Genomic DNA, 22901 nt, shown 5'->3' with positions numbered 1-22901 from the left:
TCCCAGTGGTGTTTCTGAAGCCCCAGCAGTGGACAAATGGTTATCCAGCTTCCCTGGGCCCTGAACAAACAGTCTTGCCCTGCTCACCTGCAGCTTCACAGCAATGACCACTGAGTTAAGATCTTTGTCCATTTCTTTTAGCATGACGAGTTTCTTCAGGGTCAAGCTGAATAACCTAGAAAAACAGAGAAGGAAGATGCTGTCATATGCGAGGAACTTACGAGAAAAGTGATGAACAATTGGTTAGGCAACCTGCCTTACCTGAAGTAAGAATGTGAGAACGCTGTCCTCAGTCCCACGGGTCCCCTCTCAGTAGAAGAGCATCCCCTCTTATTTAATGTTTATACTTTTAAGAGATGGGTCTCACTATGTTGCCCAGACCGGACCCCTGGGCCCAAGGATCCTCCCGTCTTGGCCTCCTGAGTAGCTGGGACCACAGGCACATGCCACCATGCCCAGCTTCTAAAGTTGTGTCAAAAGGTACATTATTGCGTGAACTTCCATGGATGTCATTCATCTCAAGCCAAAGGCAACACATTTTCCATGCCTAGTATGTTGGAGCCATTTCTGAGGGGGAAGAGGAGATCAAGGGAGGAGAATCACACAGTTCCTCTTCTACTTTCCACCTGATCACACCTGACAGATGTACATATGTAAATCTTTAGCAAGAGGAGATAATCCACACAAACGAAACATACATCATTTGGCAGGAAATGGTTAAATGGTCACAAATTCTATTTCAGCTGCATTTTGCTCCAAATATGCAGAAAATCTTCAGTGCCCCAACTCAAGAAATTCCCTGCAACTCAAAAGTAACAGGATTGTCCCTCACTGTGGAGTCTCAGTAACTCTGCTCTGACTTGACCTTGGCCTTACCACAGCAGGGCCACCCTGGACTTCTAGCAGGAGTGGGAGGGAGATTCTGGACGCTGCCTTTCTGTGGCTGCCCGGGTGGTCAAAGTCTTTAAATATTCTTCTCCTGGAAGAGGTTCTAGGGAACAGGACACACGAGGGATGTTGCTGACCAGAGTCATGACAAGTCCAGAGAATCCGGCTGGATTTCATCCCTTTTTTTTGCTCTGTGCTGAGGCCCTCTAGGCCCTGCTCAGGTCCCTGTCTTGCGTCTCCACAGCCCTCCCTCAGCTCCAGCCACACTAACTTTCCTTTGGCTCCGTGGCAGTGCCACCCTCTCTCGCCTCGGGGCCTTTGGAGGCTGCTGTTCCTTCTGTTGGCACCACCCTGCCATCTAACGCCTCCTCAGCCTTGGGTTATGCATTTTTGCCAGAAGAACTTCCCCCAATGCCTTGCAAAGTCTGTGATGTGTCCCCAGCACAATTCCTATCCTGTCACTGGAGTGTAAACTTCCGGCGGGCAGGCAGCAGGCTTGCCTCTCCACCGTTCTCCCCCCAGCATCTGCCCAAATGCTGGGCACAGTATAGTTGCTCAGCAAATATTTGTTACATTAAGTTTCCTAAAACGGTTTCTAGCTAAAATCAGATTAACAAAAGTATGTGAAGAAATTAATATAATTCGTTTTTTTTTTTAAAGGAGGACAAATCCAGGTCAGTAGAACTAAATTCTGGTTTTGAATTAACCTCACCCAAGTACTTTCTTTCTTTTTTTTTTTTGAGACAGGGTCTTGCCCAGGCTAGAGTACAGTGGCACGATCTTGGCTCACTGCAGCCTCCGCCTCCCGGGTTCCAGCAATTCTGCCACCTTAGCCTCCTGGGTTGCTGGGATTACAGGCGCCCGCCATCATGCCCGGCTAATTTTTGTATTTTTAGTAGAGACCGGTTTCACCATGTTGGCCAGGCTGGTCTCGAACTCCTGACCTCAGGTGATCTGCCTGCCTCTGCCTTGCAAAGTGCTAGGATTACAGGCGTGAGCCACCACGCCCAGTCACCCAAGTACTTTCAAAGACCTGCTGACTAACACAAAGAAAAACAAATAAATCTCTTTCTTTGCTTTAAGCTAGAATCAAAATCAAATACAATGTATGAAAGCTTATCAGGTCTCTTCATCTATATCATTTCACCTAGACCTCAAAAACAGGACTGTGTGGATGTGTGTTGGGGGCTCACTGATCTACGCATGCAACAGAAAACATTTCAAGTGGAGTAGTGACCTGCCCAAATTCACTTATAGCCAGTAAATGACAGAGCTGGATTCTAACTCTAATCTCCTTGTGGTGGACCGAATACCCAACCCCCACCACCCAGATGTCATCTCCTAATCCCCAAAACCTGTGAATATGGTACCTTGGCAAAGTCCCATGGCAAAAGGGACTGTGCAGATGTGATTAAGTTAAGGCTCCTGAGATGGGGAGATTATCCTGCATTATCTGGGTGGGCCCAATATGATCACAAGAGCCTTTAAAAGAGGGGGCCAGGAAGGGCAGAGTCAGAGGAGGAAGCAGGAACTGGAGATGTGGCTGATGGCCTTGAAGATGGAGGGAGGGGTCAGGAGCCAAGGAATATGCAGCCTCAAGAAGCAGGAAAAGGCAAGAAAATATGCAGCCTCCAGAAGGAGCACCGCCCTGCCCACACCTTCCGTGCTGCCCAGTGAAACCTATTTTGGACTTCTGACCTGCAGAACTGCAAGATAATAAACGTGTGTTGTGTGAAGTCACTAAGTTTGTGGCCACTCGTCACAGCAGCAGTAGGAAGTGAACCACCCCTCATCCCAGGGCCTGGCCCTTCCCCATCACGTCACTGTCTCCTCAGCCTGTGACCTGGGTGCCCTCAACTCTGATGTCCTAAAACACTCTCCTGACATCTGTTGCTCTGGAGCCATCTGGGTTCATGGTCTGTCTTCCAAAATCCCCCCTTCAATGACTGCCCACCACACTGCCTGTTTCTCCCTTCCCTTCAGAGCAGAGATGTGCTGTCTCACAGGGAACTCTGGTTCTACAGATGCCAAAGGGATTATTACAGTTCACAAATGGCTATTCAGAAATGTAGTTAACTCCTGCAGTTCCAGCTACTCAGGAGGCTGAGGTGGGAGGACTGCTTGAGCCCAGTAGTTTGAGGCCAGCCTGGGCAACATAGAAAGATCCGTCTCTTACAAATAAAAAGAAATGTGGGAGGCTGAGGCAGGAGAATCACTTGAACCCAGGAGGCGGAGGCTGCAGTGAGCCAAGACTGTGCCATTGCACTCCAGCCTGGGTGACAGAGGGAGACTCCATCTCAGAAAAAAAAAAAAAAAAAAAACACAAATGTAGTTAACTATGTAAATTGTTTAACTGAATTTTGTGCCTTCATCAAGGCACAAAATGATGGCTCAAAACGAAATGGGACATGACTGGGATGAGCAAATGGAAAAGGCTGGCTGAATATGCCCAACGTTCGTCCTCATCTGAGGCTTGCCAAAATCAAATAAAATAGAAACAAATCTCTGAAATTCAAATGTTTTATTTGAGAAGAAAAAAAACTGCTGCAATTGGGAGCATACCTGTAGATCAGGTAGTCTTCGGTATGTCCAAAGAACAAAGAGAAGCTTAGATGTTTTATAAAAAAGAGAAATGTTACTATTGCTCTTCGAGAAAGTTCATCGGCACAAGTAAGGTTTTGGGAAACTGGCAAGCTCTGATAGCTGAGTGACAGTGGTGGGCAAAACTAGTCTTAGAGCTGCAGCACGTCGTCACAGTAGACATCAGATAAAACGGGTTTCAGGTTATAGCAGGCAGTTTCAGCAGCCAGGTTTGCAGAGAATTCCATTTCTGGAGCAATGACCTGAGTGCCTTTCCCCTAGTTTCTCAGCTCTGTTTTAGTTGGGTATGATGAGGATAACTCAATGTGTATGATCAGCTTTCGCAGACTGCTAATCATGAACGCTTCTGATGGGTTAGGTTTTTCCTTGTTTTCAAAGCAAACGTTTTCCACCTTCAAATTGATTTGAGGCTGCCGAATAAACTCACTGCAAGATAAAAGTCTCACAGGAGTCAGTCAGGGACGTGCGTTTCTTCTCTGCTTAAGATTCTTCACTCATCAACACTGCCCACATTTAGAGAACATTCGCTCTGCGCCTGGTACTGAACCAGTTGTTGGAGTTGTAGAAGGATGTGGGCTACACAGTCCAGCAGGAAAGGCAAACAATCACGTTACGCTCTGTGCCGCTGCTCTATTATGCCCCAGAAGGCTCTTACATAACATATAAAACATCATAGGATAATATGGCAGAATTATGTTACAAGGAAAAAACATCACAGACCAATAAATATTTGTTGAATAAATAGACAAGACAGACCTTTATGCCACAGCACTTCATGTTAACAAGATGGCCAAGAAAGATTTAGTACCTTAGGTAAAGCAACAGCAAGACTGGATATGTTCCATGTTTTCACAGAAATACAACACAACACACTGATTTTGAAACCTGTGGCAATCAGTTCAACAGGATTTTTTTGTTTTCAATGGCATGACTCAAGGGGACTTGGGGACTCAAATGTATAATAATTCTTCAAAGTACAAGAAAACGTCTATCCCTCATTCAGCATCTATCAGGTACTAGTTGCTTGACATGCATTTCATTATCTCTTTTAAGTTTCACAGTAATGCTAAGAGGTGGGTATTATACCTATTTTACAGATACGGATGCTGGAAGAGTTAAGAAAATGTCTCCAGGTCACATAGGAAGTAGTCAAGACATGATGCACACTTAGGCCTATCGCAGTCCAGAGACCAATTTAAGTTGGTATAAAGCATTTTATCAGCAAATTAGAAGAAATTATTTTAATTATAAGTAACATTTTTAACATATATCTTAATATAACAGAGAACACTAAGGAAATAAGATAAATTTCTCCATAAACCCGCATTCGCACACATTTGATGGAAAGACTCCTAGATATAGTTGTGAGGATGACTCACGCTGACTGTGTCTGGCAAGACGTTGTAACAAAGTAGTCTCAGTGATTAGGAAGCTGAGTTAGTTAGCTGCCCACCCCAGTTTCCTGCTACCCTATGTTTCACTGGTGGGTGCTTCTCATGCAGTGAAAATGTAGGATCCAAGGCCTGAAGGGAAGAGTCTTTCCCTGATGACACTCCTGCTTTAATTGGTTTTTCTACAGCAGAGAATAATTTTACAGCAAAATTATAAAGGCTGATAATTCCAAGTGCTGGTGAAGATGTAGGGTAACCAGAACTTACACACATGTCTGGGGACAGTGGAAAATGTACAGTTACTTGAGAAAGCCATTTAGTAGTTGATTAGATTTTATGTGTGTGTGTGTGTGTGTGTGTGTGTGTGTGTGTGTGTGTCTACTCCTATACGCAGCTCCCAAGGGAACCCAAGAGAAAGGAAGGCACACCACAAGACAGGTACAAGAACGTTCAAAGCTTCTGCACACTAAAGGAAACAATCTACAGAGTGAAAAGAATAAGATAAAATACTTGCAAACTACTCATCTGATGGGGGATTAATATCCAGAATATACAAATAACTGAAATATCTCAACAGCAAAAAAAAAAAATCCGATTAAAAAAATCGCCAAACGATCTGAACAGATATTTCTCAAAAGAAAACATACAAATAGCCAACGAACATATAAAAAAAAATTCAACATCCCTAATCATCAGGTAAACGCAAATCGAAACCACAATGAGGTATCATATTCCCCAGTTGGGCTGGCTACTATCAAAAAGACAAAAAATAACAAATGCTGGAGAGGATGCAGAGAAAAGTGAACTCTTCCACTCTTGTAACTAGTGAATGTGAACTAGTGCAGCCACTATGGAGAACAGCATGGAAGTTCCTTCAAAAAACTACAAATAAAACTACCACATGATCCAGCAATCCCACTACTGGGAATCTGTTCAAAGGAAAGGAAATTATTGTATCAGGGAGACAATGCAGACCCCCACGTTTACTGAGCACCGTTCACAATAGCCAAGAGACAGAATCAACCTAAGGGTCCGACAACAGAGGAACAGATAAAGAAAATGTGGTGTGCACACACCATGGAGTACTATTCAGCCATAAAAAAGTGTGAGATCCTGTCATTTGCAGCAACATGGATGGAACTGAGAATATTATGTTAAGTGAAATAAGCTGGCAATAGAAAGTAAAACACTGCATGTTCTCACTCACACATGGAAGCTAAAAAAGTTAATCTTATAGAAGTAAAAAGTAGAACAGATGATACCAGAGGCTGGGAATAGCAGGGGAAAGGGAGGGAAATGGAGAGATTTATTAAAAGGTACAAAATTACAGCTAGATAAGAGGAATAAGCTCTAGTGCTCAGAAAGATGACTACAGTTAATAATAATATTAATTACAGATAGCTAGGAGGAGGAGAGTCAATGTTCTCAACACAAAGAGATGATCAGTGTTTGAGATGATGGGTATGCTAATTCTCCTGCTCTGTTCATCATACACTGTATGTATCAAAACATCTCTATGTACCCCATGAATATGTACAATTGGTCAATTTTAAAATTAAATAAAAACTTAAAAAATAAGGTTCAAAGCAGCTCCACTCACAATGGTCCTATACTGGAAACAACACGCCCACCAACAGAAGAATGAACAAACAAAACGTAGTATACAAAAAAGACCAAGCTATGATACATGTGACAACATGGATGATTCAAAACCACTACACTGAGCCGGAAGAGGCAGACCCAAAAGACCACGTACTGTCTTACCATCCATGTGAAGTTCAAGAACAGGTAAGACCAACATGTGTTGATGCCAGTACAGTGACCGAGGCAGGTGGAGGCACTGATTGGAAGGGATATGAGGGAGCCCTCTGGCTAATAATGGCAATGTTACGAGCCTACACACCAGCAGAAACCCATAGGGCTTATATCCAAAATCCATGCACTCCACTGTATGCAATCTGCACATTGATTAAAAAAAAAAAAAAGGCCTGAATGAAGGCTGTAGGGTCAGATACACTCTAGTTTGAACTGCAGCTCTGTCACGTTACTCTGTCACTCATCTATCAGCCTTATAATGAGGCACATGCTGTTCTGGTCACTTGTGATACATCAGTAAACAAAGCAGACAAAATGTCCTGTCCTTGAGTTCACATTCTAGTGAAAGGACACAGTCAATAAGCAATAAACATAATAATTAGGTAAATTATGTAGTAGGTCAGATTGTGTGAAAATACAGCTAGGTATTGCGAGCATGAGGCAGAGGAGGGCGGGGAGGGCTGTAATTCTGAGTTAGGTGGCCAGGGTAGGCCTCCTTGAGAAGTTCTAGGTTGAGGGGAAGAAGTACACAGGGGTTAAGCTGGCTGCATGCTTGGTCTGCCTGTGAAACAGCAAGGCCAGGGAGCCTATGTGGGGCTGCTTCACATGCAGGCCTCTGTAAACCATACGCATGATATGGCTTTTTTTTTTTTTTAAGAGACGGGGTCTTGCTCTGTCACCCAGACTGGAATGCAATGGCATGATCAAAGCTCACTGCAATCTTGAACTTCTGGGACTCAAGCAATCCTCCCATCTCAACCTCCTAAGTAGCTGAGACTACAGGTGCATTCCACCACACCCAGCTAATTAGAAAAAAAAATTTTTTTTGCAGCGATGGGGTCTCATTATGTTGCCCAGGCTGGTCTGTAACTCCTGGGCTCAAGCGATCCTCCTGCCTCGGCCTCCCAGAGTGCTGAAATCATAGGTGTGAGCCACTGCTCCCAGCTGATTTTTTCATTTTTATGTGAGAAAGAAAGAAACCTCTTCTTCATGGCTTTTCTATGATGTATGCAGGTGAACCTATCTTTAAGTAATGTTCACCAGGAACAGATCCCCAAGGTGTTAGGACTTTAGTTACAACCCCCCAAATATTAATACTTTCAAAAAGAACCAGCTGGCCAAATTATTCCCAAAGTCCATTTTAAAGGGCAGTGCCCTATCAGGAAACCCTGGGTCTCATCCTTATGAAGGAAGAGAAGATATCTCAAAAGCTGAAATAACAAAGTTCTCTCCAAGATCCCTAGGTGAGCCAAATCTCTACTTTCTGCTCTCTAGCTACCTCTGTGCTACAGTGGGCTGGAAGTCAGGTTCCATGGTCCGGCATGGGGATATAGCAGCTGGCTGAAGACTCCTGTCACTCCCCTCCTGTCCTTTTCATCTGGGGATCAGGCAGAAGAACACTTCTAGCCGAGTCCCTACTCAAAGGGATTTCAAACACAATGGACAGCTGGGGTTTTCCAGCGAGTCCACCTTTGGAAGGTCAGTGAAAAGGTGGATGAGACAAGCAGGGCTCAATGTGCTGGAACTCTTAAGAAGTTGAGTCTGCATTCAAAGTAAAACAGAATATTACAAAGATGATTAGAGTCCAAAGGACTTTTAAAGGAGGATCCCAGGTTACTCAGCTCAGAAATAATCTTCCTCTACACATAGGCATTCTGAAAATATATTAGTAACAGGTCATTTATTTTCAACTTTTAAAACTCCATTTGGAAATCCTAGACCATCATTAATAAAACAATAACAAAACACCAAATCTTGGTCCCTTGATCTGCTCTCACCCCTTACTTTTCATATTTTTATGAGTTCACTGTTTTAGCCTGTCTTTGGCTCTCTTTGGGATCAATTTCCTTCCAATAAGAGCAGTCCAATAAGAGCAGCGAAGCAACAGCTATTCTAATTAGGCCGAGAGTTCCTGGCCTGCCCCCTCATTCCCTGCACCTCAAGCCATTTCTCTTCCACTTCGTAGGCATGCAAGCCCTCGTGAGCCTTGCAGAGAACATTCCCATTGCCACCAGCAGGAAGGACAGAGTACCACTGATACAGTGTTCCCAGAAAGATCTCCATCAGCCTTTTACTGTACATATTCTCTGTACTTAGCTCTGTGCTAGGAGCTGAAAAAGGAAAAAATGGGCATAATCTCTGCTTTTGAGCAATTCATAACCTAGTTGGAAGGACAGGATTTAAGTATATCAAACAATTAACCAACAAACGTGACAGTGCATAATTAAGTTCTGAATTACACAAAAGGAGATCACTGAGTAACTCGGCTAAGGCTTCAGTGAGGACATATTTGAGCACGAGCAAATTCTCTCAAGAAATTATTTAGCTCTCATTAGACTAAGTCTGAAAGAATAAGGCTGTCTACTTGATAACTGGGTACGGAAAAGAACAAAATATAGTGACAAGAACCTTTGAAACCTTCTAAATAATTCTAGTTTCTACGTGACTGAAGGATAAACGAGAAACAGCCTTGAATAATTTCTACAAATGATCCTCAACTTGCATTTAACAGCTGTTTCTAACCTACTCTCATGCAAACTTGAGAGGCTCACTAAGAGAGAAATGGTCATATTCCATTCCCCTCTCATCTCCTTTTTTTTTCTTTTTTTTGAGACAGGGTCTCACTCTGTCACCCAGACTGGAGTGCAGTGGTGCGATCTTGGCTCACCGCAGCCTCCGCCTCTCAGGCTCAAGCGATTCTCCTGCCTCAGCCTCCCAAGTAGCTGGGATTACAGGTGCGTGCCACTACCACCCGGCTAATACCCTTCTAATAAGATATCAATAAACGGCAAAGTGGTCACATTTTGAACAGAAAAAAGGGGAAGAAAGGAGAAACAAAGATCTGGATGAAATAAAAACCTGAATAGTTAGACCCCAAATCAAAATGATGGTCGTGAGGTAGGAGGCAGAACTCTGGACCAGGTTGAAGACCGGCTGTAACAGAAAAGAGGCAACACCACCACTCCATAAGACATACCCACTGGTGTATGTCAGTTTACCACTGCCATGGCAACACCCAGATGTCACTACTCTTTTCCATGGCAACAACCTGGAGGTTACCACCCCTTTTCTAGAAAATTCTGAATAATCTGCCTCTTAATTTGCATGTAATTAAGAGTGGGTATAAATACGACTGCAGAACTGCCACTGAGTGGCTGCTCTTGAGGCTGCCTACAGGGTCTATCCCTGCTCTGTAGAGCAGTCACGGTGCTGTAACACTGCCACCTCAATAAAGCTGGTTTCTTCTACCACTGGCTCACTCTTGAATTCTTTCCTGAGCAAAGCAAAGAACCTTCCTGGGCTAAGCCCCAATTCTGGGGCTTGCCTGTCCTGCACTGGTCCCTTTGTGACCAGAGCAGATAAATGCAAGGAATAGAAGACAAATGACCTGGATTACTCCTTTGTCCTACCAAGCAATGGCTGTGTCATATGAGCAAGGCATTTTCCTCTGTGTGAGTTCTTTAATCAGAAGATGGGAAGAATAAGCTCTGCCTCTTCCCTTAACAGAATTTATTCACATAAAGAGTAAACCAAGAGAAAAAAATTGTGAAAAAGGTTTCCTTTGTGAGAGTAAAAACATTTCTAAAATTGTTTCTATTTTACAGGCACCTGTGGAAGTCTCAACAAGCTTCAACAATAACACCAACAAGTAAATTTCTGAGCAGTATATTCTTACTGCTGAAGAAGTTACCCAAATATATGTAGATACTGAACCTATTATTTCATATGAAATAGCATAATTTTGATAGTGAAACAATGAACTAAGGCATTATTTATTTATTTATTTATTTATCTATTTATTTTTGAGACAGGGTCTCACTCTGTCACCCCGGCTGGAGTGAAGTGGGATGATCTCAGCTCACTGTGGCCTCCATCTCCTGGGCTCACGTGATTCTCCCACCTCAGCCTCCCAAGTAGCTGCGACCACAGGTACACACCACCACACCCAGATAATTTTTGTATTTTTAGTAGAGACGAGGTTTCACCATGTTGCCCAGGCTGGTCTCAAACTCCAGTTCAAGTGATCTGCCCGCCTCAACCTCCTGAAGTGTTGGGATCACAGGTGTGAGCAACCACACCCAGCTTAAGGCATTATTTTTAAACCAGTAACCTTAAAGCAGATTTTTCAAAAGCAAAGCAACTAGACCAGGTATGGTGCCCCATGCCTATAATCCCAGAACTTTGGAGGGCTGAGGCAGGAGGCTTGCTTGAGCTCAGGAGTCCAAGACCAGCCTTAGCACATAAGTGAGGCCTTGTTTCTACGAAAAATAAAAACATTAACAAACATTAGCCCAGGGTGGTGGCACATGCGCCCATGTGCCTACGTGCCTGTTGTTCCAGCTACTCAGGAGGCTAAGGTGAGAGGATCACATGAACCTGGGAGATGAGACTGTAGTGGGCTATGATCATGCAACTGTACTCCAGCCTGGGTGACAGCAAGACCATGTCTCAAGAAAAAAAAAAAAAAAAAAAAGGCAAAGCAACTAAGCAACTAAATTTTCTTCCAGAAAATGTTTGAATGGGGCAATTCATCCTGAAATCGCTCAAATGGGAGAATATCAGAGAATGAGAAAAAACTTAAGCCCAAACAATAAACAGAATCCAGGAACATCCTTAGGGATATTTTACTCCATAGTCATAGGATGTGGCTTTCTGTGAAATAGAGGGACATAAGATTCTAAGAAAATTTTCTGTTACTCAGGGTATGTTTATCTTTGGGTTATGAATGCCAATTACTTGCACAGACCAACACAATGTATGACATTTTCTATCTCTCTCTGCAATCTCCTTCATGATAATTTTCTGGATTGGGAAACAGGCCTCAAAGGTAGGGTGGGGACTTTTGCTTATTAAAACCAGATACAAAAATTCTCAGGTCCAAAGTAGCTCCTTTAGTATTGCAGAAGAGACTTAAATGTAAGCTTTCTCATCTATAAAATAGAATCGCTGTGCGAACTACCAAATGTGAAAAGCTCCTAGCATAGACTCTGGCATATCAGAAGTGCTCAAAAAGGTGAAGTGCCTTCCTTAAACTTTGCTGAAGAGAACCTTACATATCATCAGTATTTGACGAATCCTAGTCACTTAAATTCCAGTTCTTCATTCATGACAACCCATTAGTCCATGTGTCTCAGTGACTGAGGCAAAGCAGCTATGTGGGAGGAACGAAAACAAACAGAAACTGTCCAGGGTGTGTGGGGAAAAAAAGAACAAACAAAAAACCATCCAGGTTCCAGTCAAAACCAATGTGGGCAAGAACTAATCAAACAAAAATATATTATATCTAAGGGAGACTCCTAAGACAAGAAATATTAGGAACTTAATACATTATCATATTAATAAGCTCAAAAGAAAAAATAGGCATAATTATTTTATTAGATGCTAAAAAAAGTCATTTGACAAAATTCAACATACACTACTAATTTTAAAAGAGCAATAGGGCCGGGTGGGGTGGCTTACATCTATAATCCCAGCACTTTGGGAAGCTGAGGTGGGTGGATCACCTGAGGTCAGGAGTTCAAGACCAGCCTGGCCAACATGGCGAAATCCCATCTCTACTGAAAATACAAAAAATTAGCCGGGTGTGGTGGTGGACACCTGTAATCCCAGCTACTCAGGAGGCTGAGGCAGGAGAATCGTTTGAACCCCGGGAGGTAGAGGTTGCAGTGAGCTGAGATCCCGCCACTGCACTCCAGTCTGGAAGACGGAGTGAGACTCTATCTCAAAAAAAATAAAATTAAATTAAAATTAAAAAAAGAGCAATAGAAAAAATACTTCCTTAACATAAATTTAAAAAATATACTTTCCATAAATGTATACATCTACATATTTGTGTATAATTAGCATTAGGATTAACAATGAGAGACCAGAACATTCCTTCTGAAGACAAGAACAATATAAGGAAGGGCTTATCTGTATTACTTACATAAAACTCTGGAAAGCTGGCTGAAGTAATTAGAAATAAAAGGGATAATGGTTGAAAGGGCTGAGCATGGTGGCTCACACCTGCAATCCCAGCACTTTGGGAGGCCAAGGAGGGTGGATCATTTGAGCCCAGGGGTTTGAGACCAGCCTGGGCAACATGGTGAAACCACATTTCTACAAAAAATTAAAAAATCTGTCAAGTATGGTGGCTCATGCCTGTAGTCCCAGCTACTAGCGAGGCTGAGGTAGGAGGATCACTTGAGCCCGGGAAGTCAAGGCTGCAGTGGGTTATGATCATACCACTGCAATCCAGCCTGGTTGAGAGAGCAACATCCTATCTCAAAACTAAGTAAGTAAAAAAATAAGGCTGGGCACGGTGGCGCACGCCTGTAATTCCAGCACCTTGGGAGGCCGAGGTAGGCGGATCATGAGGTCAGGAGATCGAGACCATTTTGGCCAACATGGTGAAACCCTGTCTCTACTAAAAATACAAAAATTAGCTAGGCGTGGTGGTGCACGCCTGTAATCCCAGCTACTCAGGAAGCTGAGGCAGGAGAATTGCTTGAACCAGGGAGTGGGAGGTTGCAGTGAGCCGAGATCACGCCACTGCACTCCAGCTTGGTGACAGAGTGAGACTCCGTCTCACAAAAAAAAAAAAAAAAAAAAAAAAAAAAGCTGAAAGAAAGAGACAATACAATCCTCATTTGTAAATATATGACTGTGTACTATTGGATCTCAAGAGAATCAACCAAAAAAGCTGGTGGAAGCATTAAGATATTATCTTGTTTTTTGTTTTTTTGAGACAAAGTTTCTCACTGTTGCCCAGGCTAGAGTGCAGTGGTGTGTTTGCGCTCGGCCAAGATAATATCAAATTAAAATATAAAAAATCTTCTGGGCGCAGTGGCTCATGCCTGTAATCCCAGCACCTTGGGAGGCTGAGGCAGGTGGATCACCTGAGGTCAGGAGTTTGAGACCAGCTTGGCCAACATGGTGAAACCCCATCTCTACTAAAAAAAAAAATACAAAAATTAGGCCAGGCCTGGTGGCTCACGCCTGTAATTCCAGCACTTTGGGAGGCTGAGGTGGGCGCATCACCTGAGGTCAGGACTTCAGCCAACATGATGAAACCTCATCTCTACTAAAAATACAAAAATTAGCCAGATGTGGTGGTGAATCCCAGCTGTTCGGGAGGCTAAGGCATGAGAATCACTTGAACCTGGCAGGTGGAGGTTGCAGTGAGCCAAGATCATGCCACTGCACTCCAGCCTGGGCAAAAGATGGAGACTCTGTCTCAAAATAAATACATAAAAATAAACAAACAAATAAACAATGGGAGCAAAAGGAACAGACTGAACAGAATTCAGAAGGCCACAATTAACTGTTAAAGGGCACTTAAAGAAAAAGTACCTATGGTTCAAGTTAATTTCAAGCCCCTTTATACAACTGAAGTAAAGATTAAACAAAGTCAATTAGAACCCAGAGTACTGGAGCTGAAAGTACTATTTCCAGTTTACTGATGGAAACTGAGGTCCAAAGAGATAATAGAAACCTTTTAAGTCAAGATACATTTCCTCTGATTAGAATGGGTATATATGTTAATACTGAATGTTATATTGACCCAAACATTACACAAGTTTCCCCCTGCAAAAGTGCCAGTTAATCGCTCCCAAAGAAATCTAGGAAACCTCTAGGCCTGGCACAGTGGTTTTAAACATAGCAGGACCCTGCCTCTACCAAAAAAAAAAAAAAACCCAAAACCAAAAAACATTTTAAGATAAAAACAGAGTTTACTACCAGAATACTCTCACTAATGTGTATTAATTACTGCTGTGTAACAAAACTGATAACACTTTTTTTTTTTTTTTTGAGACAAGAGTCTCGCTCTGTCGCCAGTCTGGCATGCAGTGGCGCGATCTCAGCTCACTACAACCTCCGCCTCCCGGGTTCAAGTGATTCTTCTGCCTCAGCCTCCCGAGTAGCTGGGACTACAGGTGCGCACCACTAGGCCCGGCTAATTTTTGTATGTTTAGTAGAGACAGGGTTTCACCATGTTGGCCAGGAGAGTCTCAGTCTCTTGGCCTTGTGATCTGGCTGCCTCAGCCTCCCAAAGTGCTGGGATGTGAGCCACCACACCCGGCTGCAAAACACATTTATTATCTCACAGTTTCTGTGTGTCAGAGATTCAGAAGCAGCTGGGCTAGGTGGTCCTAGCTCAGGGTCTCTTGTGAGGTTGCCATCCAGTTGGTGGCTGGGGCTACAGTCACCTTGATGGAGCTGCAGGATCTGCTTCCCGTGTGGCTGCCTTGCAAGGCTGGCAAGTTTGTACTGGCAGTTGACAGGGAGCCTCAGCTCCTCTCCACGTGGAATCCTCCAAGGACTGCTTGATAACCTCATGACATGGCAGCCGGCATCCCACAGTGAGTGGCCCAAGAAAGGGCAAGGCAAAAAGGTGCAATGTATTTTATGATGTAGCCTCAGAAGTCACACTCCATCACTGCTGCAATGTTCCAATGGTTACACAGGTCAGCCCTCTTCAGTGTGGGCATGTGAATCACAGACAGCCACAGTCACTGGGGAGACCCTGGAGGCTAGCTCACACATTTCATGAAATGTCTTAAGGATATACCATAAAAGTAAGGAAAGGTCCCAGAAAGAAGATCAAGGATAGAAAAAGAAATGATGGACGAAGAAAATTGTAAAAATATAGGGAAATTTAAACAAACATTGCTTTTATAAAACAAGAATGGCAATGTCTGATTTACACACAGTAAATGGTACAACAAGCGTGGTGGGAGGAACTGACTGGATTAAAGCATTTTTTAGGGACTTTAATTGTTTCAGAAGAGAATGGAAATTAACTTTAAACTCTTAAGTATTCACATTCAAAGCTTGAGAGTAAACTAAGAAAATAAAAATTGAATGTCTATCTTTCAAATGCATAGTTTAGAAACTGGCTAACACAGTGAAACCCCGTCTCTACTAAAAATACAAAAAATTAGCAGAGCGTGGTGGCGGGCGCCTGTAGTCCCAGCTACTCGGGAGGCTGAGTCAGGAGAATAGTGTGAACCTGGGAGGTGGAGCTTGCAGAGAGCCGAGATCGTGCCACTGCACTCCAGACTGCGTGACAGAGCGAGACTCCGTTTCAAAAAAAAAAAAAAAGAAAAATGGAATGAGAGAAAAACTGTCAACAAATTCAAAAGGAGACAAAGAAGGCTAAAGAGTCATCCAGAAATAGAGACACCCCCCAAAAAAAAGAACAAATAGAAAGCATAAATTAAGATGGCAGAAAAAACACCTATGGATATCAAAAGCCACAGTAAGTATAAATGTGTTAAACTCGTAAGGTAAAATATATAGATTAGATTTATAAAACAAAACCCACTTATATGCTCTTCATAAGAATTCACCTAGAATAAGACTAGAAAGTTATACCGGATATATAATAATCAAAAGAAAGCTGGAATAGATAATATTAGACAAAACAGAATTACTAGAGACAGAATAATCAGGGAGATAATTCTAGACCTATATAAACTTAATAAAATGGCTTAAAAATAAATACCACAAAAACTGACAGAAGTATAAGACAGTGACAAGCTTACTTATCAGAGGGGCATATTTTAACATACCTCTCTTAGTAATTGATAGTTAAACAGAAAAAAATGCTAACATTACCAATATTCAAATGAACACATGGAATCCAGAACCCCACAACAGGAGAATACAGAATCTTTTCAAACATACATAGAATGTTTTCAAAAATTGATCTTGTATTTAGGTATAAAGTAAGTTACCAACAAATTTCCTTTTTTTTTTTTTTTTTTTTGAGACAGGGTTTTGTTCTGTCAACCAGGCTGGAGTGCAGTAGTGCAATATCGGCTCACTGCAATCTCTGCCTCCCGAGTAGCTAGGGCTAAGGTGCATGCCACCACACCCTGCAAATTTTTTTTTTTTTTCAGAGATGAGGTTTCATCATGTTGCCCAGGCTGGTCTTGAACTCCTTGACTCAAGCTATCCACCTGCCTCAGCCTCCCAAAGTGCTAGGATTACAGGCATGAGCTACCATGCCCACCCAGCCTTTACCAATACATTTCAAAGAATCAGTAATATGAGAACTACTTTTTCTTATTAAAATGCAATTAAATTAGAAATCAGTAATAAGAAGGTAACTTTAAAGAGAATCCATTTGAAAGTATAAAAACATCCCTGTAAAGAACTCATGGGTCAAAGAAGAAGTTATAATATAAATCAGACAATATTCAGAACCAAACACTAAAATATGACGTATCAAAACGTTGCTATGCCATTAAAGCAGGTATTAGGGGAAACTTTATTTTTTTTTAAAGGAAACAACAGCTGTAAGTAGTTATATGAGAAAACAAGAAATGCTGAAATTAATGAATTAAGCAGCCATTAAGAAGTAAAAAATAAAGGGAGAGCCAAATAAGCCCAAAAATCTAAAAGAAAGCAGGATAAAAGCAAATTTCACAACATAGAAAGCAAATATATATTAGTCTTAAGAGGCTAATAAAATCTAGAAACCTACAATTGTTTTTCAAGAACATACTCCAGATTAAGCGAAGATATACAAGATTAGACTATGCCACAAACCACTTTATGCAAGTAAAGCTGGAAACTTAGATGAAAAAGGTAGATTTCTAGAAACATATAATGTAACAGAAATTATTAAGGAAGCTAGAGAATGCCTGAAATGTTCTACAACTATTAAAGACAGTGATCAGTAGTTTACACTCTTCTGAAAATGAGAACACCAAGTCCAGATTATCTTCACAGGCAAATTCTACCAAACATTCAAAGAAAATATCATTTTAGTCTTATATACATTCTTCCAGAGGATCAAAAGGAGGAAACACTTTCCAATTCATTTCATAACATTAACATAACCTCAGTACCCAAGAAAGAAAAATTATAAGCCAATCTCTTTTATTATCAGTAATGAAAAATTTTAAAACAAAATATTAGCAAAACAAATAATGTATTTAAAAAATAGCCGGGCACGGTGACTCATGCCTGTAATCCCAGCACTTTGGGAGGCCAAGGCGGGTGGATCATGAGGTCAGGAGTTCGAGACCAGCCTGGCCAACATGGTGAATGAAACCCCATCTCTACTAAAGATACAAAAAAATAAAATAAAATTAGCTGGGCGTGGTGGTGCACACCTGTAATCCCAGCTACTCAGGAGGCTGAGGTAGGAGAATCGCTTGAACCTGGGAGGCAGAGGTCGCAATGAGCCAAGATCGAGCCACTGCATTCCAGCCTAGGTGGCAGGACGAGACTCTGTTTCAAAAAAAAAAAAAAAAGTCATGAACCAGTTAGATTTAGATTTATTCCAGGAATTTAAAGATGCTTTAACATTAGAAAACCTATGCATGTAATCTCCATCATTAACAGATTAAAGGACAAAATATATTATCATTTCAACAGATTTATATCAAGAATTTGGTAAAACTCATCCATTTATGATAAGTCCTCTTATCAAACTTGGAATAGAAAACATTCCTTGACATAAAAGATACACACCAGAAATCTACAGCAAACACTTTAATAGTGAAACATTAGAATGTTCTATTAAAAACTAGGAATAAGACAAGCTGTTCACCATTCCCACTTTTATTCAAGGTTATACTGTTGTCAAGACTCTGGCTATTTGAGAAGGCTGTTCAGCTAAAAGCAAAAAAAGACCCTAGCCAGCTCAGTAACAGAACAAAAAAGACATAAAAATATGAAGTTTGAAATGGAAGAAACAAAAGCCATTATTTGCAGGTTTATTTATGACAGCCTATTTGGGAAATCCAGAAGAATTCTCATTATTAGGATTAATGAGAGATCAACCAGGTTCCTAGATTTCTGAAACTCAAATGCGTTTCTAAACACCAGCAACAAAGAATTTAAAAATGTAATTAAAAAATATATATATATACTATTTAGGAAGCAACAAAAAATGAGACACCTAGGGATAAAACAAAATAATAGCAACAGCTACCAACCACTGAGCATTTACTATGTGCCCCTATGAAGTAGAAACATTAGCCCCTATTTTACAGATGAGGAAAACGAGGCACAGAGAGGCTGACTTACCCAAGATGACATTGTAAGCAGCTAGGTGAGGATTGAAACCAACAGGATTGAAACCCAAGATGACACTGTAAGCAGCTAAGTGAGGATTGAAACCCAGGCAGCCTGGTTCTGAAGCCTTTGCTCTTAAAACCACTACTCTATGCTGTCTCTACACTGTCTCACTCTGTAAGATGTGCAAGACCTGCGTGGAGTTGTAAGATATACTGTATGTATACAAATGTCATTGTAAGACAAAACAGATGCCATGTTCATGCATAAGAGACACTCTAGCATTGATATGTTGATTCTCCTCCGAATTGACATAAAAAATTAATACAACACTGATCAAAATTCCAACAGGATTTTCCACAGATGCTAATTCTAAAATTTATAAGGAGGAGCAGGCCAGGCACGGTGGCTCATGCCTGTCATCCCAACACTTTGGGAGGCCAGGGTGGGCAGATCACTTAAGCCCAGGAGTTCAAGATCATCCTGGGCAACATGGCGAGACCCCATCTCTACAAAAAATTTTTAAAAAGTAGCCAGGCTTGGTGGTGGCATGTGCCTGTGGTCCCAGTTACTTGGGATGCTGAGGTGGAAAGATCGCTTGAGCCTGGGAAGTTGAGGTTGCAATGAGCCATGATCATACCACTACAAGACACTCTTGAAGAAAAGAAACAAGGTGGGGAAATTAGGCTATCAGGTATCTAGATTTATTGTAAAGAAACAGTAGTGGAAGCAGTATGGTATTAGTGAAGGAACAACAAAAAGATCAGTGAAACAGAATAGAGTGCCCAGAAACAATCCCACAATCATGCAGAGACAATATAAGAAAAAGGCAGTATTTCAATAACTGGGAAAAAAAATAAACTATGAAATGCAAAAAAGGAAATTTGGATCCACACCTCACACCATACATAAAAATAGTCTTCATGTAGCCTAAATACTTATATGTGAAAGGCAAAATTTTAGAATATTGGACAATATTTTTATGACTCTGAGGTAAGAGTAGATTTCTAAAACTAAGACATTGAAAACAATGAGAAAACCAACTATATTAAAATTAGGAAGTTCTATTCATCAAGAGACACCAAAAAGAGACTCAAAAGACAAGCCAAAGGCAGCTGTGGTAGCTCATGCCTGTAATTCCAGCACTTTGGGAGGCAGAGGTGGGAGGATCAGTTGAGGCCGGGAGTTCAAGTTCGAAGTTGCAGTGAGCTATGACTGTATTCCAGCCTGGATGACACAGAGCAAGACCCTGTCTCAAAAAAAAAAAAAAAAAAAAAAAAGACAAGCCAAAGCCATGAACCTGGAGAAGACTGAAACTCCTAATACTGACAAAGGGAAAGAACTATAAGTCTGTAAGAAAAACACTGACAAATCAATGGAAAAGTGGGCAAAAGACAAGAACAGATGCTCCATGTTTCAGGAAGAGGAAACACTAATGGATAATAAATATACAAAAATATGCTCAAATCATTAGGAATCGGGGAAATGCAAATTGAAATCAAAATACCATTTTACACCCACAAAATTGGCAAAACTAGGTGTGTGTGAAGATGCGGCACGATGGGAACTCATATGCTGCTGGTGGGAGTATCAACTGGTACAATCACTTCAGAAACTATTAGGCATCATCTTTCGAGGCTAAACATATATGAAGTCCATGATCCAGCAATTTCACTCATTACCAGATGACAAGGGTAAGTTACTCATCTTCCTATGCCTCTGCTCCCTCATCTGAAAAATGAGCATTGTAATAATACCAACTCATAGGGTTGCTCTTAGTGCCCATATATATAAAAGCACTCAGAACACTGCCTGGCCCATTATAAGTTCCTTATATACCTGACAATATTTGCACTGTTCTCATCAGAACCCAAGTGTACACTGTCAGAGGAGCAGACAAATCTGTAAATTCACACAATCAAAAGCTATCCAGCAATGAAAGTGAATGAACTAAGCTTAAGCTGCAGAAAACTACCTATAATATTGTACTATATCAAATTCAAAACCAAGCAAAAATAAATGATTAATTGTGCAGGGAAATACATATAGAGTAAAACTTAAAAGAAGAGGATGAAACCTAAATAAAGTGAGGCTGGGATATTTGAAGGAAACAAGGCAAGGATGTCTAGTGCATGGCAAATGAAGACAGCTGTAAGATGTGACGTCAGGCTGGGCATAGTGGCTCACGCCTGTGATCCCAGCACTTTGGGAGGCCAAGGCAGGTGGATCACCTGAGGTCAGGAGTTCGAGAGAGCCTGGCCAACATGGTGAAACCCCATCTCTACAAAAAATACAAAAATTAGCTGGGTGTAGTGGCGGGCACCTGCAGTCTCAGCTACTCGGGAGGCTGAGGCATGAGAATCGCTTGAACCTGGGAGGCGGAGGTTGCAGTGAGCCGAGACCATGCCATTGCACTGCATCCTGGGTGACAGAGTAAGACTCTGTCTCAAAAACAGAACAAACAAACAAACAAAAAGATGTGAGGTCAGAGGCAAACGGAGGCTGGACCATGCAGTAGGGACCTTTATTTTGTTTATGATGGAAAGCCACTGAAGAATTATAAACAAGGGGGTGATAGATCTGATTTGTGCAAGATCACCCTGCTGCTAGGTGAATAATGGACAAAGAAAGGGGAGAGTGGAAACAGGAAAATCAGGAGGCTGTGGCATGGCCCAGGAAAGACAGGAAGAAGTTTGTTCTGAAGTAGTAGTAAAGCTGGATTTAAGTGTGGAACTCAGGAACACTGATAGAACTGACAGGTCTTGCTGATGATGAACTGAACGTGGGGTATGGGGCAAACAGAAAACTCCAAGATGTTTCTGGGCTTTTGGCTTGAGCAATAGGGTGGATGGATGGTGGTGCTGTTTCATCAGACAAAGGAGACTGGGAGAAGTTTTGGGGTGAATAGGGCAGAAAAGTCAGGACATGCAAGTTTGAGACATCTTAAATATCTGAGTAGAAAACTGAAGTACTATTAGGCCGGCTACTTATGAGTTTTGATCTCAAGGGAAAGATCAGCCTAGAGAGACAGATTTAGGAGTTGAGGCATAGAGATGATATTTAAAGCAATGGGATTGGCTAAGATCTTCCAGAGGAGAGTTCAGGTAGAAAAGAGAATAGGCCAAGAATGGGACCCTGGGTATTCCAAGGCTTAGAAGTCTGGCAGAGGAGAAAAGTTCAGCAAAGGAAACCGAGGAGCTGTGGATGAGGGAGGAAAACCGGAAGGATGCGCCTTCACAACTTAGAGAAGAAAGTGGTCGAGAAGATGTGTCAGATGCTGACGAGGAGTGGAATGAGCTGAGAACAGAAAACTCATCACCGGATCGGGCAGAATGAAAAATACTGGTGACTACAATACTAGACATTTCAGTGGAGCAGGAAAAACATTTGACTAAAGGATCTTTCCTTCTTAGGAAGACAATCAGTTGCAGATGAAAAGTGAGGACAGAGGACAAGATTTCGAGCTGCAATAAAGGGCATGCTGTACAGAAGAAGGAACCTGCACCTGCAGCTTGGTCTCCACACTGGCCAGCAGTAAGGCCACCAACTCAATTTCTAGCACAGCTGGTTAAGATGTTGGGACCACATGTTCTCCTCTAAGATCTCTTGTGGTTCTGAGAATTCCCTGTTAAGAGAGAAGTGAAGTTTCACTTGAGAATATAGGGATGAGATGTGAAGGGGAACCAGAATGCAATGTCAACAAACTATATACAATATTTTAAAACTGTTATTTAAAAAAAATTTTAGAAGGCCAGGTGCGGTGGCTCACACTTGTAATTCCTGCACTTTGGGAGGCCGAGGCAGGAGGATCACTTGAGCTCAGGAGTTCAAGACCAGCCTGGGCAACATAATGAGACTTCGTCTTTACAAAAAAAAAAAATACATACATAACATATATATATGTGAGTATATATATGTGTATATATGTGTATATATGTATATATGTGTGTATATATGTATATATATGTATATATATGTATATATATGTGTATATATGTATATATATGTGTATATATGTATATATATGTGTGTATATATAAAAGACAGTGATTTCACTATGTTGCCCAGGCTGGATTTGAACTCCTGGGCTCAAAGGATCCTCCTGCCTCAGCCTCCCCAGTAGCTGGGACTATACTAACAAATGAAAATTTTTTTTTAAATAGATCTGGTGTCACTCTAGAACTACATACAAGA

At 41.7% G+C, this 22901-nt stretch overlaps 1 protein-coding gene across 3 annotated transcripts in view; it reads right to left on the bottom strand.

The window, feature by feature from the left end:
- The window catches only part of PACS1 (phosphofurin acidic cluster sorting protein 1), a 161474-nt gene that overhangs the window by 48339 nt on the left and 90234 nt on the right, over positions 1-22901 (bottom strand). For all 3 annotated transcript variants that reach the window (XM_055262484.2, XM_063643447.1, XM_063643455.1), the window contains exon 2: positions 88-175. In XM_055262484.2, coding sequence (XP_055118459.1) covers positions 88-175 — 88 coding nt within the window. The remainder of the gene's footprint in view (positions 1-87; positions 176-22901) is intronic.

Source organism: Symphalangus syndactylus, chromosome 1, assembly GCF_028878055.3.
Source record: "Symphalangus syndactylus isolate Jambi chromosome 1, NHGRI_mSymSyn1-v2.1_pri, whole genome shotgun sequence".
In the NCBI taxonomy this organism is placed as follows: domain Eukaryota; kingdom Metazoa; phylum Chordata; class Mammalia; order Primates; family Hylobatidae; genus Symphalangus; species Symphalangus syndactylus.
This window is presented reverse-complemented; position numbering and strand designations above follow the sequence as displayed.